The sequence below is a fragment of the Diplodia corticola genome (genome assembly GCF_001883845.1).
Source record: "Diplodia corticola strain CBS 112549 chromosome Unknown scaffold28, whole genome shotgun sequence".
Lineage (NCBI taxonomy): Eukaryota > Fungi > Ascomycota > Dothideomycetes > Botryosphaeriales > Botryosphaeriaceae > Diplodia > Diplodia corticola.
In genome coordinates this window covers 82666-104325 of record NW_017971507.1, presented here as the reverse complement: position 1 = coordinate 104325, position 21660 = coordinate 82666, and the positions used below count along the sequence as shown (strand labels likewise).

Genomic DNA, 21660 nt, shown 5'->3' with positions numbered 1-21660 from the left:
TACCGAAAAGGCGCTTGGAAAAACCATTGGCTTCATGTATAGACTAGGATCTTGATGCAGATGGAGATGGGCGGGAAAGTAAAATCAAGCACAGCGCCAGCATGCTTGTTGAGAGCCCTGGATCCGATGCATTAATTCAACGCACGAGTCTATTTTGCTATCTGCGTCCTCTCCCTCACTCCGACCAGAGGCAATACTCGATCCGGCTGGCCCCTGTTGCGAGCGGTGCGGCACGGCACGGCACGGCCCCATGTTCCCATAAAAAAAATGTGAGACATCGCAGCCCATTTTCCCCGTGCAGATTGTTTCAGCCTCGTGCAAGCCACCGCGACACGGGTACTCTCTCCGACGTGTTGAGCCACGACGGATCCGTTGCGCTCTCCAACTACGTGTGTTCGAGAACGGGAGACGGTATCACCAGTATCAAGAGGGGAAGCACATATGATTACCCCAACAACGAAAAGGCGCGGGAGAGGTAGATCGACCAACCAACTCTTAGCCATCCAGCTCTCTTTGCCTCTCCTCCGCGTGATAATGCAGTGGCAGCTAGCTGGTACGAAAAAAAAAAAGAAAGAGAGATAAGCATAGAAAGGGTCCGGCAAACAAGCTGTAAAACACGAAACAGCGGTGAAGATTTGACTCAAGGTGGGATTTTGCGCAATCAGGCAGCAGCCGCAACAGCAGCAAGGGCACCCGCAGAGCATGCTGCATCTGGGGACCGGCACCGGCGCATAGGCCATCGAGTTTTACAGGGGCTGACCCTCCCACCCATTTCTTCTTCCAAAGAAAAACCGGAGGTTGTAACCAACGTCGTCTTAAATGACCATCTTACTTTTTCTCTACTTATTTACCGTTAACGATATTGAAGCGCTATAGCTATACTCATTCGCTTAGTCACTTAACTCTGTGCACATACACGGCACAGCGTTAAGGCCTCTAAGAACTTTTCTTGGCCTCGCGGAGTAGGCGTGCACCTACGTAAGAAGAAGAATGAGGACTCAAGTAGCTGGCCAGTTGCCATTCTGCCTTGGTCTTTCAAAGAGGCGAGTTAGTACGACGCGCGGGCAAATCAGCCAGCCAGCTGAGTCAAGACATGTGTCCAACTGTGAATGTCATTTGTTCAGCCGCCCCACAGTCCCCCACAGCCCCAAGCAAATTTTTCTCCGCCGACTCGACTTGGTCGGGCTGCTATCAAGCACAAGGTTTGGTGATGCCTACCCCAAGTTGACCTGCTATCGACGTTTGGCTCTTGTCTACCGTGTTGACAAAAAAACTTATTATTTATGTATGCATGTACATGCTCACGATCTCTCTTACCACGGCCCCTACCGTGTGTTTGCTTTTTTGTGAAATAGGCAGCCATCGGCTGCTGAAAAGAGCACCCCACCCATACGAGCTATGATCTGCGCAAGCCATCCGCTACAAGAAAGGAGCGCATCGTGTGTTTGGGGGCCAAGTTTCCCGAAAAAGGTAGTATTGGGCGAGGATGCACTCTCTTTGGATGCGTGCATGGGTTTGATATCGTTGTGCTGATCATTCGCATCAGCTTGTTTACGCGAAGGCTACGAACGGAACTTTCAACAGCTGGGCCAGCCGCAGTTTTAATTCAAATCCCATCCAAAGTATTTCTACGAAGCTGTGCACTTGCGTGCTTCCCTGAGGGGACGTTCATCAAAAACCACTCTACAGCCCAAATCCCACTACGTTTCAGAGTGTGAGGCGACCATGACATCCGAGGATCCGGGCGACAAACCACCCCCTATCGAGTGGCAAGATGCACCTGGCGAGTCCGACCATTACTTTCGAAAATTCATGACTTGTAAGTAAGTTCAATACGCTGGCATGTGTAGTATACTCATAGGCTTAATAGATGACCGACTGGAATGCAAGCCCACAGCTGAAGAGCTCGACACCGAAATCCCTGAGAACGATGACCAATCAGAACACAACTCAGCATCAGAAAATCCTGTTCCCAAGATCCCTGTCAGCGATGATCGATTGCGCTACAAAAGCATACCTGAAAGTCTTGTCACCAGCATTCCCGAGAGCTTCCCCGAGAAGGCGAGGAACAGACGGAGCTATGTTTCGTTTGGCTCTGAAGGCACGACGGCGAGCGTCAATGCCTCCGGCCATATCATGCAAATCTCCCGCTATCTCGGGTACGGTCGATCCGGTTTCTTCTCCGCTGATCAAAAAGGGACTCGGAAGCCCTTCTACGTCGATACCCGGAAACAACACCTTATGGAACTTGCAAAAGACCCCTTCGCGGGATTCAGATTGGATCTGCTGCAAGCGTTTGAAGGCTTAGTGGATTACAAACAGTGCAAGCCATCCGTCAAATTCATCCATGATCGTTGGCCTTGGTTCAACATCCGGGATTCACGTGGACGTAAGGACAACCCGCATCCCGAAGAACAAGGCCACAGATCAGAGAAGCAAAGGGAGGAGAAGGACAACCCGTATCCTGAAGAACAAGGAGTCCAAGAATCAAACAAACAAAGGAAGGAGAAGAACATCGCCTATGCTACCACTTTTTCCGTCCAATACTTTTGCCACAACGGCACTATCTTCCAAAGGCACCTTGTGGAGTTTGACAAGACGGAATTTCCCAGTCCAGATTTGAGCAGATTGAGGTTGGATGCGGCTGCTTGTATAAGAAACCTCGATTTCGTCCATGACACAGACTTCAACGACGACGACGAGTCTCCGTATAGGTCCGGTCCGAATCATCGAAGCCTGATTGTTGTTCACAAGATGAACAGAAACATGGCTAATGATATGGGAATCGACAATGATGTCTATTCTAAAGGGTCAGGCCCCAAGGCAGCTGCGCTGATAATCACCCCTTTCACCGAAGGCAGAGCGCAGAAGGTCACGCAATTGGGGGAAGCTGATTCCTCTTGGTACATCGAACTGGACAAGAAGGCCGAAGATGCAATCAAGGAATCCGGAAAGCTCGACATCACTCTAGCATACAGGCTACAGCTGATTGAGGAGGATCAGAAGTGGGAGAATTCGACTGTTCCCGGACATCGTATGACGTCTATGGGAGAAGCGATATTATCGGAATCGTCGCTATTTCGGAAGATCATCTTTTCGCGGAACGAACACCTGGATTTTGTGATTCGGCGAAACCTAGAACACACCCTCTCAGTTTGCAGTGTTCCAATACTCCAGTCACCCGTCCTTGGCCACACTGACGAAGACCTCGACAACCTGGCGGTCGCTTTGACATGTGGAGACATATCGGGCCATCGGGTTTCGACAAGGGCCAGTGTGTAAGTCCGATATGCATTCTTGTATCACTCCAAGAGATATGACTGACGAGACATAGATCTGCCTTCATGTTCCTGCATTCTATGCTCAAGTACCTGGCTCCCGATACGCATTCCTTACGGCCGTATTTGGCAAACCCAACCAGATGTTCCTGCGGAGACCAACAGAGTCCATGTGATGAATGCAGCTGCGTCAAACCATACCTGGATCACGTTTATGGCCGTATCCAAACTACGCTCAGAGGCCATCTTGTGTGGGTATGCACCACATCGAAAGGCGAGGAGGGGAGCTTTGCGCCTCACTACTGGCCAACAGGGAAGCACATCACGAACCTCAGTTGGTTGCCTTCTGCAACACTTCTCGATACACCGCTGCAGCTTCTGAAGGTTCTCTGGTTTAAAGAAAGATCGTTGCCTTCAGATCAACAGACAGAACTTGCCGCCAAGGTTCGCCCTTGGCTTTCACATTTGGACAAAACGAACAATCGAGGAAGCTATGCTTTCTCCGTTGATCCTGGTAATTTGAGTGAAAAGTTCAAGTTTGCAGACCATGTCCTGATTTGCTTGGCCATTAGGTGCGTGCAGCATCTTGAAGAACGATCAGCCATCTTTGCGACGCGAGAAGAAGAGTTGGGCGATGCAGAAGATCCTGGAGCCCTTCATATCTTCAATACATACTCATTCCAAGAGGTCAGACGGAATGTTCTGAAGAGATTCACAGTGCAAGGGCCTATCACAAAACAACGAATGCTTGCGACACGTCGAACGCCGAGCGAAAGCAGATTCCTATTGCATTCCAAAGACACGATTTTGTTCCATATCATGGATCTCAAACTTGACAAAGAGTGGTTTGAGGCCGAGGAGTCCCTCGAGCCAATCCAGTTTTTCCAAAGGGAAGAGAAGCTTCCACGGCAACGGAAAAAGGGTAAAGGGTCAAGCGAAGCCGATGGATCCTGGAAATACATCGATGATAGATGGAAAGCCACTGTGGACGCACAAGCATACCACGATGAGTATCAAAATCTGGAATGGGGGAAGCCGCTTTGGTATGCCTTGACGTTTATCCTTGGCTGCAAGAGAAGACGAATAAACAAGTCGTCCATAGACGAGACTTTGAGAGTTACCTCAAGCGTCTTGCTTGGCGCAAGCTCAATGAGTGGTCTTTTCGCCGGTCTGTTGGATGAGGATCAAGAGCCGATACCGTTTGAGAACGAGATGGACCAAGACAGCTTTTGGCATGCGGCATTTGAAACGCCTTACGTCCTTTGGACATACGGGCGCGACTACTTCGATGCCCAATGGGCTCGGGAAAAGGAGCATCAGAGTGGGGGCGGTGCCCCCAAAAGTCCCTCTGATGTCACGGGTGATCCAACAGGTGTCAAGCAAGGCCAACGCGCTTCGAACATCGGAGACACTGCAGCACCGTTCAAAGATGCTGGAAGGATAGGCCAGATAATCACCAAAGGTGTACCTTTTGTCAACTTCAGCACCTTAATCGACCAGAAAGGCCTCGTCGAGGTATCCGACGACTGGCTACAGGACGGACCAGTTGCTCTGGACTTCGGCTTCCGGCCCGACTTTTCGAAACTCAAGGACCTCCGTTGCGACCCGTCAGAGAAGGTCATTACCGCAGGTCTCGAGGCTTATAAACGCAGCCCAACATCTTCCTTCTTTACAGAAGAAAGAGGGATAGTCATCGATGTCATCAAACGTAGTGAAGGCGACGAAATGGGAGCAGGCGGCGACGAGATAGGAGCAGGCCAACAAGAAACCAACGATGGAATCAAGAAGTGCTTGGGAAGGCGAAGGACCGTGCAATTTGCCAAAAAAAGATTGATATGGCTGCCGAACGGCAACAAAGAGACTGCGGTACTGTGTTATTTCGCCTCTCCAGAGCCCGAGAGGGGAAACATGGCGCATTTCTTTGACAGACATGCCTCCCATGAAAAGTACTTCTTCGACGGGGCGACTGCGGCTCTAAATGAATGGGAAACAGAGATCCACTTCTCGTTTTTCAAATTAGTACAATGTCAGAAAGAGGACGTCAAAGAAATCCTCCAGACGGCAAACAATGGAATCTCAAGCTTGAGTTTCTTGAAGCTTGGAGAACGGAGAGAAGATGGTGGATCGAGTCAGGAAACTGTGTTTCTCCACTCTACGATGAGCTTCCGATTCGTTGGAGATTTCTTTGACCGATTCTGGACATGTCACTTTCTGGACCCTGGTCAAAAGGATCAGCAAAGCCTTCAGGCTCGGTTGTCAAATTTCCATCATACAGTTCTCGAGGGTTCCAAGAAAAATCCTTGGCAACAGAGAAAGGTGTTGGAATTGCTCCTGTTCTACGAAATGCTCGAGAGCATGCACGAAAACACGCACAAGATTCTGGAATGGGTCAAACATCAAGTTCTTAATCCTCCAAATCTTGAAAAGATTCCAAGACCTGACTTGGGCGAAGACATCACAACGACTCGCCTTCTCCAGGAAAAATCGGTTATGGAAGCTTCAATGCCGCTCAACCCTCTTGCATCGGCATTCCAAGACGGCTATCAGCTGCTGAAACAAGGCACCAGCGAAAACTACTTCTCCATCATCGAAAGCTGGCGGCTCTTTGAGCAAATACTCCAAGCCTTGGAGGACGATCTAAGTGGGAACATCGAGCGAATCGACCAATGGAACAAACGAGAGGAGGATCGGAAATCAGAACGGCCACGCTGGACCAGGAACGACGAAAAGAGGTACCGCACAGCAATCACAAAGGTAACCGTACTCAACGACAGGCGTGGTCGCGATATCGTGCGTCTGAGGGCAACCATAAAAGCGTTTCGTGAATCACTCCCAGGCCGGTTGGAATCAATTCGATCCGACATCTCCTTTCGGGGATCCGAGAACATCAATCTCTTCACCTACGTTACCGTGGTGTTCCTCCCGCTTGGCTTTGCCACTGGAATTTTCAGCATGAGCAACGCCCCGAGCCGTCAGACTCTGGTCAGTATGATTGAACTGGCGCTGATGGCCATGGCCATCACGATATTCGCTTTGGCAAACGTCAAAACGACCGGCAAAACCCTCGTCCGGCCGCTCATCTTAGCCTTCCGCGAGGTCAACGATCTGCTACTCCATCCGCCATTGAGGATTCTTCAGTCTTTCATCCAGAACCACATGCCGGTAGTGGCCCTTTACCTTTTCTCCCGACTTGTCTGGTTCTTCTATCGATTCGTCTGGTTCCCGTTAACCACCGTTAATGGAAGAATCCCAGTGAAAACTCCGGAAACGCGCTGGTACCAGAAGACTAGGCTGAAGGAGCTTTGGAAGAGCTTCAAAGTCCCGATGCGAGCAATTCCTGAGCCATGGACGTTGGATCCTGTCAAAGAGGCGAGCGAGGACTACGCCCAGATGATTAGAGACAAAAGAGCAGATGACTTGTTGAGAAAGCTCCGCAAGTCGGGGTTGAAACGACACCCAAATGCTACGAACGGAGGTACAGACTTTGAGGAGCAGGGGTCCGAAAGGAGACAGGTGGACGAAGAGCTGGGACATATGCCGCGAGCAGCCCCGGCGACTCCTTCCTCAGCAGCTTCTTCTATTCACATGAGGAGAAGCATTTGATACGACTTCTTGACATTCGTTCTATTTGAGCGACAGGGCAGCGATCTATCTGTTATGATTCGTACGAATCACTAGTCCACTCATTTCGGCGGAACTCGTTTTCTCACCGCCTGCTTTCTTATAAAAGTAGCCCTTCTCCTTTACCTTTCGTCCTTCCTTGTCAAAGACGTCCTGTAGATAGAACGTAGCTCAATGTTAATTCACTATCGTTTCGTGACACTATTGGCGAGTGAGCATCACAGTAGAGAGCAGGGAATCGCGCTGCGGGGTTGCGTTTCTTCCAGGGGAGAGAGGAGGGGATCTGAAGGATGCGGAGGTGCATGCGTGTATGAATATTTATGCGCAGAAGCCGGCTGGGACAAGGGGGGAGTTCCGAGAGCATTCGATCGGCCCCTGAATAGATGCGTTGAACTGTAGCCCTGCAACCGCGTCGTGTGCTATGGTGGGGATCGGTATTACTACGCGAAGATGTGTGGAAGCGCCGGGCCGTGGGACGCCGGGCCGTGCTGGTGGTGCAGTAGTAGCGCAATGACTTGCGGACTTCTGGAAAAAAAAGAAGGCGTCGTCGACAAGCAATCGATCGACGGGTAGTGCTGCAGCTTCGGCGCGGCGACAGAAACACGCCATGTCGTCTACATAAAGGCGAAAGTAACCCCTTTGGGGCTAGCACGTGGCTTCTACTCTACGGCCGGCATCGACTCCCTAAATTTATCCGTCTGTTTTATGTCGAATCCAGCATAGCAGCCGTTAGTTGCGGCACACCAGGCACTCGGTTAAAGCCGCACGTCCACGTCAAAGCAAGCTAGTGGGATGCCTTTAAACCGTCTTGGTGGGCTCATCAGGGGCCTTGACCTCAATCTGTGACATGTTTCCCCCCACTTCATCTCCGCGTCTGCTAAGCGAAGCGCCTCAATGCTTGTTAGGAAGCGATTTGCACCGTTTGATGCCAAACGAAACAACCCCTCGAAACACCTTCTGGAGACGCATCGCGCCTGGAAGCCTAAGCGAGGCGGGCACCGGCAGCGGGTCTGTCGGCATTCAGGACTGAGATCAGGCCCTTGTCGGGCGGCCAGCGTTGGATGAATACAATAAATAGACCGACAGTCCCCCCCGCCTGTCGAAGCAGCATCAGTATCAAAAACAACCCACAACAAACCACAACACTCCCACACATCATTACCACCACCATGCCTTCCTCCCGCCAGATCATCTCGGCCTTCGCGGCCGTGGCCCTCAGCTCCGTCGCCGAGGCAGCCATGGGCCCGGCCTTCTCGACCGGCCCCGTGGCCGACGGGTCCTGGATCCGGGAAGCGACGTCGACGCTGGTGCTGCCCAAGGTGCCGACCAACAACCAGGGCGACGCGTCGCTGTGGGTGGGCATGGGCACGTCCGACGGCGACCTGATCCAGTCCATCGCCGAGAACTGGAACTCGGACGCGTGGAGCGTCTTCGGCTACACGCTGCTCAGCACGTCGGACACGACGCAGATGCCGGTGCAGACGGACGGCAGCGCCGCCGCCGCGGGCGACAAGATCACCATGCACTACAAGTACGACGACGCGTCGGGCAACTACACGCAGCTCGTCTCCGTCAACGGCCAGCAGGTCGCCGAGCTGTCGACCAGCGACGGCCACGCCCAGGGCTGGGGCTCCGCCGTCGAGTGCGCCGAGGAGGACTGCGGCACCATGGGCGCCCACTGTGAGTTGATTCCCTATAGTGGGAGGACCGAACGTTGGACTGACAGCTGCTGCAGCCTGGATCGACACCAAGATCATCCTCGACTCGGCCGACCCCAACTACATCAACACCATGGGCAAGGGCGAGGGCGTCACCGGCGAGATGAGCACCTCGGACGGCGGCATCACCTGGACCGTCACCACCATCGAGATCCCCGAGTTCACCTTCGGCAGCTCGTAGAGTCTTGTTTTTTCTATCGTTGGATCAGAAAAGCGCTTTTTCGTTTCTTCCTTCGTTCATGTAAATATCGAAAATTCTGAAGTTTGCTGTAAATATGCAAAATACATACCATACCCCATGCTTGAAGAACATCGTTCCGCTGCAGCCGCAGCAGCTGTTCTCCGTCACTGAACGTGAACTCCCCCCCGAGTCGTGGGAATTGGGCGTCGCGCCTGACCGGCGATGTCAATCTTTGCGAATGTGATGGACACGGATGTTGCCGCTACCGTTTCTCTGCTGACGTCAATGCGGGGGATTGCAATATTGGCGAACGCCTACATTCTGAACTATGGCAATTTTGGAAGTGGCCGTGTGGGGACTGGAGAAGCCATCGGAATCATCGAGAGGGCGCGCTACATTCTAAGGAGGATTTGTATCATGTTTGCTTTCTTCTCCCTCCCTCAAAGTAGAGCAGGAGAAGCTGGACTGGTGTAGCAGCGAGGAAGAAGAAACGAGCGTTTGGATGGAGAAAGACAGACAGAGAGAGAGATCGACAATTGGTAAACAGTTGGGTCATCTACGATCAGCTACCTAAGCGACTTGTCAGCTCGGCGGCTACATGTCCCGCGTACGGAACGGTCGTACGTGGCAAAGTGTCGGCAGTATGACCGTGGTGTGACGGAACAAGCAGAAGCCCTGCATACGCGAGTGACGCGAACGGAACCACTGCCGAGTTGGAGTGAATCGGGCGCTCCTGCAGTTTATGGAACAGTGTGTAAATATAGTAGATTGCATTTTCATCCACGCATCTGTCTGTGTGCAGAATCTCCCCATTTCTATCGCCGACTTCTCTTTCAGAACCAGTCTTTAATACATGTCATAACCTTTCATCTCGTCATCATGTACATACACACATACGATAGCCTATGAAAAGGCTGCCTATCCCATCTCTTTGTCTTTCTCACACCTCTCTCTTATTCCGTCAAACCGTCTTTCTTGCGCCCCCAGTTACGACGGCGGCCCCCTCACACTCGGCACGCTCGCCACCACACTCCCCGCACTCCCCTGACTGCCCCCACCACCACCACCACCACCGCTCCCCGCCTCAATCAGACTCGCCAAAACCCTGACATGCTCGCTCGCCACCCCCCACGTCAGCGTCATGCGCGAAAGGATCCTACACCCCTCCCTCAACACCCTCTCCGGCCCGCTCGGAGCCAGCAAATTGCCCACGCCCGACACGTGCGCCTTCATACGGCTCGGATCGCCGTTCCTCACGAACAACTGCACCATCTCATCGTCGTTGGGCCGGTCGAGCCGGATGAACGTGGGTTGTTCGTCCAAATCGTCGCTGAACGATGTCGTCGCGGCGGCCATGTCGTCGGACGCGGTGAAGATGGTTCCGGGGCTGGGCGAATCGCTGCCGCTGCGCGAGTCCGTGAGGGCCCCGAAGCCGGCGTGCGAGAGGGACGTGTACGTCGCGTACGCCCAGAGCGCGAGGGTGGAGAGGAACACGGCGCCCGGCTCGTAGAAGGCGGCTTTGGAGAAGCGCCGGACGTGCCAGAAGACGGCGCCGGCGTGGAGGACGGCGAGCCGGGCTTTGTGCTGGTCCTTGGACACCCAGAGGGAGAGTTTGGCTTCGAGTTTGGTGAGCTGCGGGAGGGATTGGCGGTTGTTGTAGGCGTCGTTGTTTGTGCTGTTGCTGTTGTTGCCGTTGCTCGGCGTTGTTGACGTGATGGACTTGGCCAAGCTGACAATTTCCGACAGCGGGGTGAGCAGGATGACGCGAGACAGGTGCAGGTGGCATATCGTGTTGTGCTCCGAGCCAGAGTGCTGCGCGACCGTCGCGTTGGCCGCCCAGTGCAGCACGTCCAGGCAGTCACACGCCGCGTTGCGCCATTTCGAGTACAGCGCGTTCTCCGGCATGTACGCGCTGCGGTCTGCCGCTGCGTTCGGCGCCCGTTCCTGGTACTCGGGCGCCGTGCGGTAGTAGCAGTCGGTCGAGGCGTCGTCGGCCGCCGACGGCACCCATGATGCCAGCGACCGCCGTTGGTATCGCGCCACCGTCCACATCTCGTGGTAGATGCCGTGCAGGAGCAGCACCCGGCTGAACTCGCCCACGTCCGGCTTCACCTCCTTGCGCACGAACAGCGTGTGCACAGCCTCGGAGATGGGCGGGTTTCCTGCAGCAGAAGAAAAATACGTCAGCGGCCGAGCCCCGGAGAAGATGTCTTCTAGGGAAGCAGTACGCTCCGTGTCGCGCCGGAGCTGAGCCCAGCCCTCTTCGTGGGGCGCTGCCCACAGGGCTTCGTTGCAAGGCAGCGCCGCGTGCAGGTCTTCCAGACTCAGGAACGGCTTTTGGTCCATCTGATACGCCAGTGTGCAGTCGAGCATCTGGTAAAGCCCGGTTAGCCGCGCAAGATTGACCAGTGCTTGACAAGTGAAAACGCACCCATATGGAATAGCCCAATCGGATGCGAGCCTCAGCCCGCACCCACTCAGACCACGACTGCGGGGGTGTCTCGGACCGGGGAAGCAGCTTCCACGTCCGCACCGCTTCGACAAGCCGGCTGAAGTCGTTCAGCGCGCTGTCGGCGAATCGGCTGGAGCCGCTGTACTGTAGGTTTATCGAGTTCAGGAGCAGCGCCTGCAGCACGCCGAGCGGCATCTGGCGCGGTGGGTGATGCTCGACCTGTGCATGTTTTTTGTCAGTTCATCCCTCCCCCTGATCCGTTCCCAGAGACACCCAAAACGCACCGACATGACGACCACCCGGCGCAGGAACTCTGTCATGGGTCGGATGAATCCCAACAGCTCCTCGGAGTCCGAATAGCGGCAGCCAATGGCGGCGGCGGCCAGTCCGAGCACCCACTCGTCCTCGTTCAGCTTCAGGGTCGGCAGGTGCAGGATGGGCAGGATGGGGTGGAAGTGCTCGTAATACAGCTGCAGGAAGTAATTGAGGTGGGCGGGCCCGGGCACGGCCAGCGTCTTGAACGGCACGAAGGTGGTGCCCAGGCCGTGGCACACCTGGCGGAAGGCGTCGGCGATGCGGTCGTAGGCCTTCAGGTCCATGGCGGGCCCCGTGACGGGCACGGGCGGCAGGCTGTCGATGGGGACGCAGATCTCGGGGAACTGGTAGACGGCCGACTGGTCGCGGAACAGCGACGAGCGGGCGGGCTGCTCGGTCGAGTTGGACACGTTGAACGAGCGTCGGCGCTTGGTGCCGCGCACAAAGGGTATTCGCGCGCCGTCGAAGCTGGTGGCGTAGTAGCGGCCGTGGTTGGTGTTGTTTTCGGCACTCGAGTTGCTGGAGCCGCCTGTCGATCGGGCCGGGGACTGGGACCCGCGGCGGCCGGTGGGCGAGGGGCTGTGGGGGTGCTGTGCAAAGTCCATTGCGGGGGTGGGGACACGCGGGGCTCCTCCTCCGCCATCCTGGAAATGATGATCGATCCTGGCGCCCGGGCTCTTCAGCGGCACGCCCACGCCCGAGAGGGCGGCGTAGTCGATCTCTTCGCTGAAGGCCGTGGGCAGCCAGTTGATGGGCTGGGTCACGTCGGCAACGGGGTGCATGGTCATGCCCATGGCGGGCGGCGGGTGGGGCGGGAAGGGCTGGCCCATGTCAAAGGTGTCAATGTCGGGGGATATCAGGCCGCCGTTGTCCAGCTGCTCGTAGTTGATCTCGAGCGGCGACAGGTTGGGCAGATCATGGGCGGACAGGCCGTAGCCGGCCATGGGGTACGTGTCGCTGCTGGACGAGTAGCACGACAGGGCATCGTTGTCCATCATCACGTGCTGGGGCGAGTTGGTGTTTGTGTTCAGCGTCAGCTCGCCGATGCTCCAGGCGGGGTCCTGGGCGGCGAACTGGTTGCGGGAGCCGGTGGGCGAGCTCTGCAGGCTGCGGCGGCGCTTCTTGGGATACTCGCACTCCAGGGCCTTGCTCAGGCAGCGCGAGCACACGTCCTCGCCGGAGCAGCGGGCGCGGGCCTGGGCGCAGTTGTGGCAGGCGCGGAAGTGGCGGCCGCGGTGCGATCTGGTCGACACGGACGAGCCATTCTCGCCGTCGGACGAGACGGCGGCGTGGACGTGCTCGTGGCGCTTCAGGGTATCGCTTGAACGGTGAGCGTCTCGGCTGCCAGGGAGGTGGCAGGCGGTTGGTTACCTTCGCGTGAAGCCCTTGCCGCACAGGTGGCAGGTGTAGGGCTTGCTGTCCCAGTGGTCGCGTTCATGGCGCTTGAGGTGCTCGAGGCGCAGGAAGCTGCTGGGGCACTGGCTGCACTGGTGGCGGTCCGAGTGCGGCGGCGAGGGGATGCCGATCAGGTTGGGCTGCGACTGGGTGCTCTCGGTCGAGTAGCGGCGTGCAGAGAGAGGGGTGGAGGCCATGGCGGAGGCGTGGACAGCTCGAGCTGGCGGCTCTCATGGCTATAAAAGAGGGGCGGGGATGAGTCGTGGTAGCTGCAAAGAGGCGACCGCCCGGCCGGAGGCGCTCCACGCGCACCGCGGTCCCCAGCCTTCCCCGCAGGGCCAAGCATCCGCCCCGACCCTGGCTTCAAGCACGATCAGATAGGCACCGCGCGCGCGCCGCTGATCACGGAGCCCGGCCGGCTTCGAGAAGGCTTTGACCAGTAGGTACCTAGTGCAGCGGCGACCGTCTGCAGGCAGCGCGTGCTGAGGGCGAGCAGCGGGCGGCGGATCGTGGCTGCTTTGGGCGGTTCCGGTGGGATGCAGGATTTCGGCAGCCACACCCAAATATAGCCGCCACGCCCGCCCCCAGAGCACGCCGTCGGGGCGCTGGAGCTGCCGCTCGTGATGTGCGTGCCTGGCGGCACACGCCGGGAGCTTAGCATCTTGCTCAACGCGTCGATCCGTCGTATCGACTGAAACCATGCGCTGACCGTCGTGCCGTCGCCCTGTCGATCCCGAGCGCTGCGTCCCAAAACATGGAAAGGGCTGGCCTGGTCGCGCGCACAATGGTGCTATTGCCATGCTAGCAGTCTGCTATATCGGCTGGGCGCTCGCGTGCGACGCTGAGTGGCTGGCAGATGTGCTCACCGCACCCGCGGTTCCAGATGGCCGTTATTGGCCGGCGGAGACGCGCCGGATGCAGCGGCCTCTGTCGCATTCTGGCAATTGTGCTGTGGGTGCCTGTGTACGTGGACTGGATGCGTATAAGGTTGCGGGTGGGGTGATGATGGCACAGAAGAATTGCCGAGTCATAGGGCGCGTATTCCTGCCTGGAAGCCAATGGCCGATCAGCTCGCAACTTCAACGGTTTGGCTGTTCACGAACATCCGATTGTCTCAGTGGCGCCAAGCCACACCTGCTGACCGACAACTCGTAAAGGCCGGGCGCACACCGCATCGTTCGACCGCTTGAATCGTGACGTCGATCGCCGTTCTGTAGCGTCGCAGAAGAGGAGAGGACAAGTAGGTTGTGGCGGCGAGGACGGGAGGCGGAGAAGGCTCGGCGGAGAAGGAGGCTCGTGCTGCGCGCCTTCCCCACACCCCACATGAGCGTCACGCTAGGAAAGTCATGGCCGGCTGGCAAACTTGTGGCCGCCTCGCTCCGCCTCGCTTCACCTCGCTTCCTTAGCGATCGCGTCAATCCCACACCGACTCTATTATTGTCTTCTCGACTGGACTCTCTACCTATTGCATCTTGCTTAAATTGGCCTCCATTCTCTAAGTTGGACAACGTAGTCCATGCACCTTCCTTCGACTTGCTCTCCGAACCCGCTCGTACGTTTGATCGCCTGCGCCAAGTGGGATCAAGCAGCATCGACTTTTTCCACATGAGCCCTCACGCCCGGCTTCTTCGTAGAAATGGCATTCCGGTCTCTGATCACGATCGGGGAAGGGTCGGTGCGGTAGTACTCATCAAGATCCTCGAGACTACGGTTCGCTGTACGGCGGTTCTGTCAGTGCTTGTTTCAGGCTCGACAAGAGTCCCCACTCGCATACCTGTTTCGGGGTAGAACAAATAAATGACTGGCAGGAAGGCGGCGTTGAAGACGGTCCATACGATCCAGAACCGCCACCCCAGGCTTTGGATGCCGATGGGCGCGATCTCGACGACGACGAAATTCGTGATCCTACATCGCATCCGTGAGCCATGTGCTTGGTGTCTGCACCTGCTCGACCTACCAGTCCGTTGCCGTCGCTACCGCCACGGCTTTCGTCCGCATTGGGGAGCTGCTGATCTCTGTCGGGTAGAGCCCTTTGCGCCTTCTGTCAGCTTGATTTCTCCGGCGCCGGCTTGGAGGAGAAACTTGCAGGGGACGCCAAGCATTCCTATGCCGAAGGCAATGTAGTAGAGGAAGAAGAAGGCGATCGAGGCAGAGGCGAATGCCTGCCCGTTGGCACTCGACGTCGAGAAGCGCAGGAGGATTGTTATGACGAGGAATGCAAACCCTTGGCCAGCCGTTGAGAGCATCATGAGTTTCCGCCGTCCCCATCGCTCAACCAATGGAATCGCCACGCACGAGAAAATAAGATACGATGTCGCGTTGCAAGCCGCCAGCAACCTCGCCATTGAGTTCGACACACCAACATACTCGATCAGTACCGTCGGGAAATAATACGACATTATGTTGATCCCTTCAAACTGCTGCATGAACTGTGTGCCCGCACCGAGGACCAGCCGCCGAATCGTCTTGGTAGACCCCGTGTTGCGTCCACGGAGGAGGTCTCTCCACCTGATGGCGTGTTCCACTTCGTAGCGTACGCTGTATTCGATGGTCTGGAATTGCTCCATGACGTACGCGTCGTTCTCCGTCTTGGCTTCGAGAGCTGCGATTACCGCCTTGGCCTCTGCCATGCGACCCTGGCCGATGAGCCAGCTGTGGAGAACCTTAGCTTGGTAGAGCACGTGTAGCCGACAGCACTTACCGTGGCGACTCGGGCAACCAGGGAACCGTGCCCCAGAGGATGAAGATGAAGAAGAATTGGAACGCCAACGGGAACCGCCAGGCAACGGATCCGCCTTTGAAGGAAAGACCGTAGTTGATCCAGTTGACCAAAGCGAAGCCTGCGATATTCATGGCCATCTCCAAGATGACGAGGTTGCCTCTCCGCTTTGCTTGAGAAGTTTCAGTTTGCCAGATTGGAGCCGTTGCCGTGTTGATCCCATTCCCGAAACTGAGACAGTCAGCTTCGTTTCTCTCGTCCAATCATCCCCAGAACGGCTTACCCAAGTACAATTCGTCCCACAAACATCTGCGCCAGGCTGTATGAACTTGTCTGAATAAGTGCGCCGACAGCCATGACACATGTACCCAAAAGGACTGTGTTCCTTCTCCCCAGCCTCTCACCGGCGGTGAAGGCAATGATGGCCCCAAAAAAACACCCGACATCGTAAATAGCGGTGACTGTGGAAAGAATCTTGGTTTTCCCGGGCCCGACTAGGTCGTGAAGCTCCAAAAAGTCTTGGGTAACGACGACTCCGCCTGCAAAATGGTAAGACGCTACTCCCAGTTAGGCCCTGGAAAGGGAAGCGCACTGAAGACGCCCTGATCGTAGCCGAACAGCGTCATATCCGTCGCACATGCAACCTGCAGGACAGTGAGCAACTGTTCCGTACAGTCAGGCCTTGAACAGCCATACCGTAAGCCAGAACGTGAGCCATCCCCCTGTCATACCGAAGAACGGCTTTTTCGTGGGCAAACTTTCAGATGTCATGATGGATGAGATGTCGTCGACTGTGCTTTGCTAACAGACATGGCAAGGTAAGCATTGCATCTAAGTATCATCTTGGAGCACTCGAGAGCCGGGTGGCATATGCGGGGAAACCCGGGTAGGAGTGAGAATAGGCAAAAGGAGGGCAAATCCGGACGCGTGTGCTACTAAATCAGGTAATCCGGGTAGCACTGTCGTTCGGAAAATTCTGGCGACCGGAAGCTGACCACTTCGCTGCTTCCAACTCGTTAGCGTGCGGATCTCTAGTGCGTCACATCATGCGCGGGGCGCGGGGCGTGGGGTGCGGGGTGCGGGGGCTAGAGGCGGGGCGGGAGGCCACGGGGAGGTGGACGGAAAAGGTATGGATGACATTCATCAATACTGGGTATCATACGTGCGGCTTTTCCTAGAATGTTTCCAAAGAAATTCCTAGATCTGGTAAGAACTGGAATCAGTGCCAGAAGTAAAGAAGTGATCAACGTTGGAAACGGACCGTCGTGAGGAGTAGGAAACACCGATGCGGGGTTCATCTTTAGCATCCCACAAGAATCGCGTAAAGAACCAGTCACCCAGACTGCTAGACACCAAGCCACAGTGGAATCAAACCTTAAACACCGCATTGAGTATAGTTACATCTTCACATGGTAAGGGAGGCCAGCCACAATCACAGTATAAAAACCTCCAGCCAATCCATCCCCGCACGCATCTACCACCCCACAACATCAACAAGGAAAAAAACACCCATCGACCACACCACCACCGCCGAAATGGTCCAAAACTTCACCCTCGTAGCCGTCAAACCCGGCTCCCCCATCGACAACAGCCCCATCACCGCCTCCCATTCCGGGCTGCACCTCAAATCCCACGACCAGCCCGCCACCTTCCAGCTCAAAAACGACGAGCTCTTCCTCTACGCCGACCCGCCCAGCCAGAAGCTCTACACCGACCGCTCCGGCATGGGCCAGGGCATCCTGCAGTACACCCACGACGCGCAGCAGGCCTCGACCCTCAACCCCAACCGCATCGAGCAGAGCGGCTGGGCCGTCGATGCAGGCGGGAAGCTGCAGCTGAGGGGCGCGCATTTCCTCGCCACGCCGCCGAGCGGCGGGAGTGGTGGGGCAGACTGGCGCGTCTGGATGAATACCGGGAATCCGAACCCCGCGGGGCAGACGGGGGGCGTCGAGTTTGAGGCCAAGGTCGTGGCGGTGGGACATCCGGTTGGGAAGCATTATTCGAATTTGTAGTGGGGCGGATGGAAGGCAGGTGAGTGCCAAAAGAAGATGACAAGGCCGTGATGGGGTCTTTCCGCTGACTCTGAACGAAAATCTAGAGTCGCCGTTATTACATCGGTCACACTTGAAATGCGGTGTTGCTTTTCTCTATATACTTTTCGGTCCGGGTAGAACAAAATATAGCTGATATACATACGCTGCTCAACTTGGGATGATGGTAAATGCGGCATCTAGGAATCATCGCTAGCTACTTGTCTATGAGTTCGCACGGTTTTTTTTCGTGATCGCTAGCGAATGGTTAGTACCAAGAAGCATCGTTCCATCCCGGAGTTCAGGTCACTTACTCTCGGTGAGGATAACGTCGGGCGAGAGATAATCACCCGTATCTCACCCGACGATGGCGGCGAGAATCCAGAACGCCAGCCCAGAAGTAATCCTCGACTGCCAATTTGCAAACGCCATCCACACAGCTTTGTGGCCTGAACGTAAGCTCCGCAGCCGAACGCGAACTAAAGACATATTTGGAGTCAACTTTTACGCACCCGTTCCTCTCCCCCAAGCCCACATTGCAACGCCAAGTCGAAATCCACGCAACCATCGCACCCGCAAAGATGACGAAGACGCAGACGAAACCGGCTCGACACTCGCCGAACACCACCTCCTCCTCACGCGCTAAACATCCTCCGCACCATCCCCTGCCCCGCACACCCATCATCAAACCCACAATCCCTCGCCGCCAACGCCTCTGCCGCAACCACCCCATCCAACTCCGTCTTCTCCCCACCCGACCGCGGCTCCCCCAGCGCCTCGCTAAACCCATATATAGCATCGCACCTTAAGCTCTGCGCGCTCGTCATCCTCTCCATCCCCGTCCCATTCGTCCGAATCACCAGCCTCTCCCTCTCCCCATCCCCACCCCCCGTCCACGGCCGCCACTCGGGCGCCCCCAGTACCGCCGCCCTCCCCGCATTCGGATCCAAGCTCCTCACGAAGCTCGTCCAATACGCGCGCGTCACACCCACCGCCCGCGCATTCGGCGCCTCCGCCCCGCCGACGTAGCTGGCGGGCGGCGCCCCGTCGGTGCGGTCGGGCCCCCACACCGCGTACGCGTTGACGCCGTGCCAGACGCCGTACCCGGCGCGCTCGTCGGCCGGGTCGCGCACGGCGTAGCGGTACGCGTACGTCGACGCGTTCTTGGCCGCCAATGCGTTCTGCAGCGCCTTGATGATGCAGTGCGTGCCGGCGTCGGCGATGGCGTTGGCCGTCTGCCGGAACTTGGCGCCCTTGCCGGGGAAGACGGGGGCGGGCTGGTCGATGTAGAGGGCGTCGAGGAGGGCGAGCGAGGCGTTGGTGAGGGACGGGTCTTGGTTGAGGAAGTAGGCGTGCGCGTCGGCGGTGGTGGCGGTCGTTTCGGGGGCGGAGTACTTTGTGCCTTCGTTGGCGCAGGCGCCCATGATGGTGGGGACGGCGGCGACGCGGCCGGACGCGTACATGGAGAGGAGGGGCCCGGTGAAGAGGTCGTGGTCGATGTGCGGCCCGAACCAGCACTGGGAGGAGCGGAGGGCCGAGGCGTCGAGGGAGCGCAGGCAGGCGAGGGTGGAGGCGGAGGCGGAGGCGGAGCAGTTCTTCTCCGCGGCGAGGCAGTCGTATTGCTCTTGACCTTGCTGCATGGATCGCATTGTCGTCCACCCGCCCGACTCGATGATTCCGCCGGCGAAGAGGTTGAGGGTGCCGTTGTTGGCTGCGAGGAGGAGGGCGACGGCGCTGCCTCCGGCGCTGAGGCCGTCGATGACGACCCGGTCCTTGTTTCCGCCGAACTTGGGTGGCGTGTCAGTCTGTGGGATGTGGAGAGAGCATGGGGTATGCTGCATACCTTCTCGATGTTGGTCTGGACCCATTCGAGGGCCTTGATCATGTCCTTGATTCCGTTGTTGAGGCTTCCATCGGCCTCGACCTCCTTGCTCTGCAGGAATCCATACATGCCGACACGGTAGTTCTGGTCAAGAGTCAGCATGGCCTCGCTTCATAGAGCCTGCACCCATCTTACGATCTGAACGACGATAATGTTGCCGTCCTTGACCAGATCCGTGGCATCGTAGTTGGCGTTGGAGTTGGAAGTGAACCCGCCGCCCTGGATCCAAAAGAGCACTGGCAGCTTCGTTTCGGTGGTGGCATTGGTGGGTGCGAATACGGAGAGGAAGAGGCAGTCCTCATCCACTGTGAAGCGATCCGGCGCATCCGGGCTCACGGTGAAGTCTCCAGGCTGCTGCGGAGGGCAGATGGGGCCGAACTGCTCGCAGGCATTGGCATCAGCTAATTGATGTATGGTTATCGTGGACGACTCACCTTGTTGGCCTCAACCACATCTGTGCTGGGCTCAGGATCTTGAGGCGCGCGGAAGCGCAGATCTCCCACAGGGGCAGCGCCGTAACGGATACCCAACCACTTGGTCACGCCGTCGCCCTGATCGACGCCATTGTACCTGGCATTGTCAAGGTTGACGAGAGGCTCGACAGCCTGCACGGCCGTGCCAGCAGCGGCCAGTAAGATGGCCAGAGCAATGCGCATGTTTCTTGAACAGATTTTCAGCCGGCCGATTGAAACTTGTCGTGACGCTCCCAAATGCAAGTGAGAGAAACGATGCAGTCGTTTAAAACAAAAGAACTACGGAGGCCAGAGAACGGAAATGAACGTGGTGTTGTCCGGGGTGCAACGGAGAAACGGGTGTTGGGCCGCTTTATATTGTGCAGCATTAGTTTCTCCTTTTGAACAAGAAAGCATCTGCCCAGTATTTTGGCGAAATCCCCACCATGGTCTCAGCCAAGCCGTGCATCTGTTTATCGATGCACTGCGGAAGCCAGCGGTAACCCTATTTTTTTTAAGGGATAAAAATTGCCGCATGGGGCTCGGATCACGCATTCCCAACCAATCAGGTAGGTGCAAGCCAAATGCGACGTAGATTTCAGGGAGACGGCCAATATGGAGAAAGTACGGGTTGTAACGCAGCCTTACTCGTGGGTTCATCCGCCTGATTCGTGCGTCAGTCTACCGAAATCAAGCTTAAGACTTTATTCGAACCTTGGCACGTGTAGAATCGGGGAATAAATATCGATTTCAAAATCATACAAGATCGTCTTAACAGTAGTTTTAACGTTGCTCGTGGGTGGAGTGCAGCCTATGGTCGAGCGGTTTGTTAACATAGATTTTCCAGAGAGGTACGGGGTGGAGGAATAGCTTGGTTCTGTACTGTATCTGAGGACTTTTCGTTGATACCAGTATACCATCAAATACTGCGAAAGAGCTTCGGGCCACAGCATTAGCGAAAGAAAAGTACTTCTGGTTGCAGGATCCGTCAGAATGCGCACTGCGCTTCCATGAATGTAAGTAGTCATCGCCACTTACGTTGAGGGGATCCCTGGAAAGCTTGGAGCAGTTCAGTCTTGGTTGAAATGCTGTGGTAAGTACTTCCAGAGCCTTTGCATGTCCTTTACTCTCCCCATCACTCTCCAAACTGCCGATTTCATTGGCGAGTTGTTAGCTGAGATGAGGAATGACAAAATTTTCGTGCGACCATGCAGGGTAAGAGAAGTTTTGACAAGGAGGTAGTCACATGAGAAGTGGCCATTGAGTATACCGAGAAGCATTGGCAATCAATAGAATCGATCTGGATGATACTCGGTGAGTGGGGAAATTTGGCAAGGCTGAACTCATGTACAACACGGAGAAGGACAAAGGGTCGTTAGTGCCGAGGGTTCAGGGAGCACCTGGGATCCATCATGGGTGATGCGGCGAAAGGCGATGAAGTGACGACTTGGAGATGACGAGACAGCGGAGAGAAGCTCAGGCAGGCAGTGGCGCAGTGGCGCAGCGGCCAGGACTTTTAATCTGGAGCTTGGGCCACCGACGCGAACGCGCGACGCGAACCCCGGTCGCGTCACACACGAACATGGCCAGTTGCTCGCGTCGCTTCTCCACCATCGT

General features: G+C 56.3%; 6 protein-coding genes across 6 annotated transcripts; 3 read left to right on the top strand and 3 right to left on the bottom strand.

The window, feature by feature from the left end:
* Positions 1-1725: 1725 nt before the first annotated feature.
* Positions 1726-6881, top strand: BKCO1_2800028 (mg2+ transporter zinc transport protein; the record flags this gene model as incomplete). Its single annotated transcript, XM_020273675.1, has 3 exons — positions 1726-1819; positions 1871-3278; positions 3335-6881. The coding sequence occupies 3 exons, from the start codon at positions 1726-1728 to the stop codon at positions 6879-6881; spliced, it is 5049 nt and encodes a 1682-aa protein (XP_020130007.1).
* Positions 6882-8068: 1187 nt separating this feature from the next.
* On the top strand, positions 8069-8798 carry BKCO1_2800027 (uncharacterized protein; the record flags this gene model as incomplete). Its single annotated transcript, XM_020273674.1, has 2 exons — positions 8069-8579; positions 8635-8798. The coding sequence occupies 2 exons, from the start codon at positions 8069-8071 to the stop codon at positions 8796-8798; spliced, it is 675 nt and encodes a 224-aa protein (XP_020130002.1).
* A 987-nt stretch (positions 8799-9785) lies between these two features.
* Positions 9786-13157, bottom strand: BKCO1_2800026 (c2h2 transcription protein; the record flags this gene model as incomplete). The annotated part of the gene is made up of 4 exons (XM_020273673.1): positions 9786-11171; positions 11230-11469; positions 11535-12885; positions 12937-13157. The coding sequence occupies 4 exons, from the start codon at positions 13155-13157 to the stop codon at positions 9786-9788; spliced, it is 3198 nt and encodes a 1065-aa protein (XP_020130003.1).
* A 1384-nt stretch (positions 13158-14541) lies between these two features.
* On the bottom strand, positions 14542-16450 carry BKCO1_2800025 (general substrate transporter; the record flags this gene model as incomplete). Its single annotated transcript, XM_020273672.1, has 8 exons — positions 14542-14675; positions 14735-14865; positions 14918-14990; positions 15047-15612; positions 15662-15910; positions 15963-16218; positions 16272-16323; positions 16376-16450. 8 exons carry the CDS (start codon positions 16448-16450, stop codon positions 14542-14544), a joined length of 1536 nt encoding a protein of 511 aa, XP_020130004.1.
* Positions 16451-17214: 764 nt separating this feature from the next.
* Positions 17215-17691, top strand: BKCO1_2800024 (cell wall protein; the record flags this gene model as incomplete). The annotated part of the gene is made up of 1 exon (XM_020273671.1): positions 17215-17691. The coding sequence occupies one exon, from the start codon at positions 17215-17217 to the stop codon at positions 17689-17691; it is 477 nt and encodes a 158-aa protein (XP_020130005.1).
* Positions 17692-18344: 653 nt separating this feature from the next.
* BKCO1_2800023 (carboxylesterase) lies at positions 18345-20247 on the bottom strand (the record flags this gene model as incomplete). The annotated part of the gene is made up of 4 exons (XM_020273670.1): positions 18345-19496; positions 19553-19675; positions 19727-19969; positions 20026-20247. 4 exons carry the CDS (start codon positions 20245-20247, stop codon positions 18345-18347), a joined length of 1740 nt encoding a protein of 579 aa, XP_020129897.1.
* Between the last annotated feature and the right edge of the window lie 1413 nt (positions 20248-21660).